Source organism: Humulus lupulus, chromosome 6 (genome assembly GCF_963169125.1).
Source record: "Humulus lupulus chromosome 6, drHumLupu1.1, whole genome shotgun sequence".
Lineage (NCBI taxonomy): Eukaryota > Viridiplantae > Streptophyta > Magnoliopsida > Rosales > Cannabaceae > Humulus > Humulus lupulus.
Window position 1 is genome coordinate 210,483,505 of NC_084798.1, and position 7,963 is coordinate 210,491,467.

Below are 7,963 nucleotides of genomic sequence, written 5' to 3' on the forward strand. Positions count from 1 at the left end.
TCTTTTGGTTATTTATAATGGTGATAAATTACCAATTGGTTACTTTTTTACAAAAAGAATTATTTTTAGGGCAAATTATTTCATATACATTTGTTTATCTCCAAACTTTTTTTGTTGAAACATTTTTATTTTAAAATACTAATTAGTTTTTTCTAAGTTATAGTATAGTGTCTTATTATTTAAGATACTTTTATATTACATTCAAATTTGTTTTAGGAACTAACAAGTTAAAATAAAGTATAACAAATTACTAACAACTTATCATCAAAAATTACTTTTAGTATAATATATAATATATTTTTTTAATTCACTTGTTAATCAGTGATATAATTTACATGTAAATAATAGTATTTCTTTTATTAATCAAACAAACAAAAAACTTAGAAGTTATTTTCATATTATAAGAAAAAATATACATTTTCATTTTTTATTATGAATTTTTATTGAACCAAATTAAAAAGTAACTACATAGTTATTTTTTAAATATAACACATAAATTACTTATTATAATTATTGAAGATATTTCTCTATTTTTTATATATGAACAAAGCAGAAAATAAATTTTTTGGTTAACCAAATATAAAATAAACTAAAATATTATTTTTAATTCTAGTCGTCTTTTCTAGCGACGGTAAAAAAGTCTATGTTTCCCACATATTAAAATGACAACTTAAATAGTAGATCACAATAGTACCATCGTTGCGGCCAAAAAGACAAGCGGTAAGTTTTGGAGAAAGATAAATTTTTTTAAAAAAAAACTTGGTTTACTGTGGTCTCCTATATAGTATATTTGTAAATAATTATTTATAGGTGATTTTTATAAATAAAAGTCTAATCACGTTAAATTATTCCAATAAAATATGGCTAATATAAGTCATACTTAATCATCCTTATCTTTATCACAAACAAAAAGCTTTTTTCTCCCCCACCCCACAACAAATAAAGTTGATTTTACACCTTGACCACTCATTAAATAAAATAAAATAAAATAAAGCAATGTGCATGCCTTCTCTAGAACCAACCCACAAACACCTTTTTCATATGAATTGTTTTTTTATAAAAAAAAAAAAAAAATCTTATTGTGGTCAGAAAATATACACCATTGATACAAGAATAATAAATAGATCGATTCTAGCATCAAAGAAATACTATTCTATGCTTATGCATCACTTGACCAAGGTGGGGGCAAATAATACTTCTACAAGTTGTTTGACAATGACAAATCTCATTGACCCCCCAATGGCCTAATGCCCTTCATACCAAAAAGAACTGATTTCATGTCTTGAAACATCATTGTTCAGAGACACTTGCCTAACCACTAGTGTCCTGGGCAGCCATGCATCTGCACAAATTGTCTTTAAGTAAATCGATACCCGAACTACATGAAGTTAAGATTGAAGAGACGATTCGCCTTTGAATATCTTTGGACTCTATCGCCAGCTTCACATCCCAGCGAGTGTTTTCTCTGAAAAGATGAATAGAACACCATATTTAGCAAGAGAGAAGTTTTCATGATATGATGATAGGCAGAGGAAACTACTTGACCTGTCATCAAGTTCTGCTTCGCCGAGTTTCTCCATCATGTCAAGAAAGTTAAGGTGGAGTTGTTCGAGAATTTCTATTTCATTCTCCAAGTTTTCTTGCACCTGCAAATGTTGAGAACAAAGATGAGGAAAAATAACCAAAAAAAAAATAGTAATACAAAAGCCAGTTACTAAGATGAACATCAAGCACAATACAGCACTGAAACAAAATAAAAAATTACAAGGGTTTTGGAGAATGGCATTGGATTCTGAGCTCTCCTGAAGTAGTCCAGCAATGGAGAGGGCAACCCATAATGGAAAATATCGTGGTTTTTTGAGAACCATGTACCCCTTGCCATGTGAGTGGTCACACTTGATATGTGGCTGTTCTCATCGAAATCACCCTCATCACCTTCGAGTTCTGCATGAGAAAAAGTTGTCAACAATTATATGATTATGCATGAGAAATACTAGTATCATCCAACACAGGAACTTCAACATGTTGAGGGGTCCTTGAAAAATTCAGTAAAGATATTAAATGGATAACACGGTGTAGTAATCTCACCTAATGGGATGATGTCATATGGGTTATCTCCTTTTGGCACAAAGCCATAGAAGGTAATCAGATGAGAAGAAGAGAAGTTTCCATAGCTAAGGAAGCATTCCTCTCCTGCACGACATGGCCTTGATAGACAGAATTTCAAGGTGTCCGTTGTTGAGTCCACTTTGCCATATGATATTACATGTGGGGATAGCTGTGACAGAGAAAACCAAGAGCAAGAAAGGTGTCAAGTAGATAACAACAACTGTATTTTTGAACAAGAAACAATAAGAAATCACTACTAGATATGCAGCAAAACAGTTTCAAAAAAATAAAACACCAGGCAAAAATTATCATCCTTGCAGTACTCATTCTAAATTATTAACAATCAACTTAACAATATATAACATATAAGGTAAACAATTAACGAGAAAATTAAGCTGATGCTAATGAGAAACAAAATTCCATTAAAAGAGGGATACGTCTCCAAATTTAAGCCATAGATTTTTAATCTCTTGTGTTGTGATTTATAAGTTCAATTTCAAATACTTTTGTCTTTTTTAAACTCGGCACGACTGACTGCCACTGTATCGATCGAAAAAAAACTTAAGTTCAACCAAGCAATAAGATTGGAAGATGTTAAGAAAACAATTAAAGAGTGAAAGAAGAAAAACACACACCGAATGATTCAAAAAGCCAGCAACAGGAACTAAACATGTCCTTAGCTCTCTGTCAGGAAACATTATCTTCATGCTATTCGAGTACCAGAGTTCACACGCCCATAAGAATTGCTCCCATGTATACAGCTCTGGAGGAAATATATCAGGATGCTCATTGCATAGAGGTGGGACCAGCTGATTATACTGCACCTGCAAGTGCTGTTTCATATAAAAGAATTGTATGGATTAGTTTATTATGTGAAGTGAATGGCTTGCTTGTTCTTTTGACAACTAAAGTTGAAACAAATTATACAAGCTTGACTTCATTTTACTTCATAAAGAAGTATGATGATCTATGATAGAGGAATATAAATCTCTTCTTAACTCACATCTAAAAAGCCACAACATTCTGTATTATTCTTCTAAGTTTTTCTCCAAAGCATAACAATAACAATTAGATATTTTTGCTTACTTTTAGACTTTAATCTTAATTTCTTGGAATGCAATGCCTAAACTCATATCTGTCCGATCCAGCTATCCAAAGGGGCCACAGCTTGTGGTCAGGGCAAGCCAATGCCAAAAATCTGCTTTTTAGTACATGATTATCCTTCTTCACAACTGAAGCCACAAAAAAAGTCCAAATGCCAAACATCTGACATTGTAACATAAAGTACAGAGACCTAGTTACCTCTTTTGCTTGTATTATCTCCTCCATCAGCACAGTGTCACCCAAAACCATGAATGCTTCAACACCAAAACTCAATCCTGTAAAGAAAGGTTAAGAGAAGAGGAAGGTATTATGGAAACCAATTAGATAATAAAAACATTATTACAATATCAAGTCAATAGGTAACAATTTTTCTCTATATAGACAAAGATACTAACTTTATGGTTTGTTGAATGGATCGGATTGGGTTAGATTGCAGTGAGATATACTTAGCATTATTTTGTGTTAAAGGTAGTAATTGATTTGATAAAATATTGTGTAACGAGACCATAATTCATATTTTTTCCTAAAGGAACAAAACTATAAGAATAATCATAAGTTGAAATGAAATTTCATATATGCATCTAAGCATTCTACAGCAAGTTTAAGCACCTGTATGAAATTCTTCTGGCAGCGTGTCGAAGTAGTTCTTAAATCTTGAATTATTATTGTACTTCTCCTTCATGCTCCACAGCAACAGCATTGTCTCAGAGGACATTTCATTCCTCTTTTCTAATATTTGATACTGCAAAACAAATGTCAACAACTGACGAAGTTAATATGCAGAGATGTGAAAATTACAATTTGGTAGTTTGATATTGCAATCCAAGAGACCAAAGGAACTAGTAACTTGACTGCAAATCCAATATATCTTAACTTTTAAAGATCTAGAGTATATAAAAGAATAAAACATTGATTGAGGGAAAAGAAATAAAAATCGAAGATTGATGGTTTGATGATGGAAGTCTCAAACAGATAAAACCAGTAGCTCGGCTGCCAGAGGTATATATATTCTTTTATTACTGAAAAATTCAACAAGTTACCACACATGAAAGAGGGGCTAGGGGCAAGAGAGAGTGAGAGTGAGAGAGAAAGCCATAATAAAGAAAGAAAGAACACAGGTGTACATTTTTCATTCAAACAAGAAATCAAGAATTACTGCCAAATAGAGATGGGGATAAAAAAAATTATCACTAGGTAAGTGTAACAAATTTTCCTTGGATTCATTCACCTATGTTTCATATCGAGAAACTCTTATGCTAAATTAGCCAGTCATAAAAGTTTAATACAACTTGATACATAGGATGAATGATATTTTCTCACTACATAACTAGGAATTTCTTTATGCTTAACAATCTCTAAATACTTGGGTAACTGGACTGAATTATATTTTCCTAGTGGTTGATGTGATCACATAATACTTCTTGACAGAAGATCACCATCTTCTATTTTGAAAAACACAGGATGATTTTGTATCATACTTTGGTTTGCTACCCAAATGGACTAGTCAAAATTGCCTGTTTTTTTTTTTTCTATATAGAAAAACAGAGGGTAATTTTGTATCTAAGTGGTTCACTAAACATAAGGATAATCTGTGACAATTTGCCAGCTAGTTTAAAAGAACATGAGGCCTCCGATTTTTATTTTTATTTTTTGTTACATTGAAGGCTAGTCAATATATGACGGACGGGGATAGATTGTCATTTACCATCACTTTGAGCTTTGACTAACTCATCTTTGTCTTAAATTAATGGTCAACATTACTACAAATAGTCACTGTGATTTATTAGTTATATCTGCCTTGTGCATGAGAAAAGTTCAAAATAAAATTGATAAACATAAACTTGGAGCACTTGTAAAATAATTCCATTTAACAATCATACCATGTCAGATTTCTTCATTAGCTCCTCGGAAATGATTAAAGAGGTAGGGATCTCCAAAGCAGTATCTCCAGCTTTCAGATCTTCTCTTGCTATGGCTCCCCTTCCCGCTCCTTCCACATCTACATTGATGAATGAGACAATAGAAAACACAATATTGTTCCCGGTAACCTTCCTTTATGTACAAACTTGGCCACTTATATAAGACAGAAAATTTTCACAGCCAAAGATTGACTCTTTATAAACCTTCCCTTTTCCCAAATGAACCACAATCCACAAAAGACACAATAGCAAAAACTCTTTATACCCGATTAACAAAGACCTTATATGAGAGAGAGAGAGGGGTAAATCCTTACAGGCAATCCGTAACCTTGATCTCATGCCATTGTCTTCACCCCATTGTACCAAGCATTTTTCTTTGTCACAGCTGTGGTCTTCTACAATCACAGACTTGATACTATTCGCATCCGAACAGTTACCAATCATATCAACAACAGCATTGCGTAATTCTTGCAGGATATTCTTTTGTATTTGTGTCTGACCATCAAGTGAATTCTCAACAAGCCGAAGGATTGAATTCAAAGCTACTACCTCATTTCTGGGACTGTATAAGTCAACTGTTGAGCTTGTGTCATCTTCCCAAAAATAAAGCTCTACCTGTACCACAGTTAGCCCATAATTTCATCATTAGATGGTAAGTAATGCAGCAAACTAAAAGAATCTCAGAAAGGGCCCCAAGTCATCTTGACCTGTTATAACCCAAGGATATAAATAATGCAAGTTTCTCCTTGTTTGGCATTATTATTTGTTGGATACCCCATGATTGAGAAAGATTAAGTAAAAATATCAGACCAGTAGATTACCTCATCAAAGTTTATGATCCGTGCTATTTGAAGCATAATTTTCAATGAAGTCATAATCAAATCAGGATCTGATGAGCTTTTTAGATGTATTTCTTCCTTGGTATTAAATCCCTTCTTTTGTAACAAAATCTACAAATCAAGGAGAAGTTGGTAAGGATAATGACAGCAGCCATTGCAACTCCAATCAGAAAAAGATGACATCCGCTAAAAAGGAAACAATATTAAAGCAGAGGAGAAAATGCACCATATATGAACTAAGCATAGTAAATGTAGAAAAATCTAATCACTTCTAATAAAACTGCTTAAGAATGAATGTAGATAACTATGTAATTATTAATTAGGCATACCTTATTTAGACAAATTGAGCAATCTACACTTAGATTTTAATATTATTTTCCTGCATTATAGGTAGTACTAGACTAACAAATATAGAATTTACTAAAGTTTCATTGACCTGTCACTTTACATATATGTGCATCCTCATATTACTATCTACAATCAAGAGGATTTCCATGCCCATATATTATATTATACTCAATTAATAATACAAGAAACCTAAGCAAAAATCTCTTTCGCACCTTCTTTCTGTCAAAAAGAGAGTCACTTTCTGGAAGCTCGAGATCAAGTGAGCAGTTATCATCTGATTTCACAGCTCCAAAAGTTGAAGATTGCTGCAAAAAGCAAACAAATAAATTGCAACATATCAAATTCTCTGAGCACACATAAATTGCATTGGAATGAAGTTGAGGCATTAAAGTAGAACAATGTTAAAAAAAAGCTACATAAAGCTTTTCTCAGTAACCAAACACTCCCCAGCAATCTCTCAAAACTTGATTACTCCCTAAAGTTTCCATACAATATACCCACATTACAACATACCCTCAATCTTTAACATCTATTTATACTAAATGTCCATCTGTTACAACTTATAATCCTAAAACACACAGGCCATGTCAAGTACAATGACAGTTAAATCTGTTAGGTCTTTCTTAGCTTCATTTTGCTCTGTTACCAGCTTTCAAAATCGAAGCTTTAAGAGTCAAACTGATCAGTATAAAGAACAACAACAAATTTATGCCCCTTCTTCACGTTTCTAATCTTAATTTTTGCAGAAATAACCAAATGGGGTGGAGCAAAAAGGTGTTAAGTTTGGGGATTAAAAAACCAATTTTGACACAAAATGAATACTAACAAAAATTATGGATGTTCACATTCATAATGGGCTTGTTTGGTTACCACAGAAAATTGAAACCGTAGAATGACACCGGCAAAGAAAACTAGAACTCAAAAAACAAAAATAGCATAAAGATAAAGGTTTATGGTTCAGAGTACATAAATTTCCTGCAAGAGAAGTAAGAATTAGACTTTGAAGATTGGCTTACCTTGTCAACCTCCATTGAATCCCCGAGAGAGAGAGAGAGATTTAGGCGGCAACAGAGGGAAGTAGAAACTAGTCCAGGAGTCCCAGGTTTTCTTTTGCTTAATTTTTCAACGGTTTATACGTTTTTGGTCCTATGTTTTGTCCTTTAGTACTTCTATTTTATACCATTAATTATTTGTACCTATGTTTTAAAAAATTATTTTTTAGACCCTCTATTTTATAAAATAATTAAAATAGAACCTTAAACTCAATTTTGATAAAAAAAAAATTAAATATAACAACACAGTTTTTAATCAGAATGATTTTATTTTTGTTCTGAATTATTAGTTTGGTAGATTATGTGTGATTTTAGTTGAAAAAACATTGACCAAAATCAGATTTAGGGTTCTATTTTAACCATTTTACAAAACACAGGGTCCAAAAAGTAATTTGTCAAAACACAGGGTCCAAACAGGTAATAAGAAAAAATACAGGGTCCAAAAAGGTATAAACCCATTTTTTAATTAAATTATTTAATAATTTTGCAAAATATAATTCAATAATTTTTTATAATTGTTATCCCAAAAATTTGAAAATGATGATGTGGCAATAGAAATGACAGGTGGCATGGAATAGTTGGGTGATCTGGC

At 32.2% G+C, this 7,963-nt stretch overlaps 1 protein-coding gene across 1 annotated transcript; it reads right to left on the minus strand.

Moving 5' to 3' along the window:
- Positions 1 to 861: 861 nt before the first annotated feature.
- On the minus strand, positions 862 to 7,462 carry LOC133783107 (uncharacterized). The gene is made up of 12 exons (XM_062222645.1): positions 7,336 to 7,462; positions 6,532 to 6,624; positions 5,954 to 6,082; positions 5,447 to 5,747; positions 5,094 to 5,212; positions 3,823 to 3,955; positions 3,412 to 3,488; positions 2,745 to 2,942; positions 2,089 to 2,278; positions 1,766 to 1,944; positions 1,546 to 1,646; positions 862 to 1,465 (listed from the first exon to the last, which is right to left on the minus strand). Exons 1-12 carry the CDS (start codon positions 7,348 to 7,350, stop codon positions 1,312 to 1,314), a joined length of 1,689 nt encoding a protein of 562 aa, XP_062078629.1. The 5' UTR covers positions 7,351 to 7,462; the 3' UTR covers positions 862 to 1,311.
- Between the last annotated feature and the right edge of the window lie 501 nt (positions 7,463 to 7,963).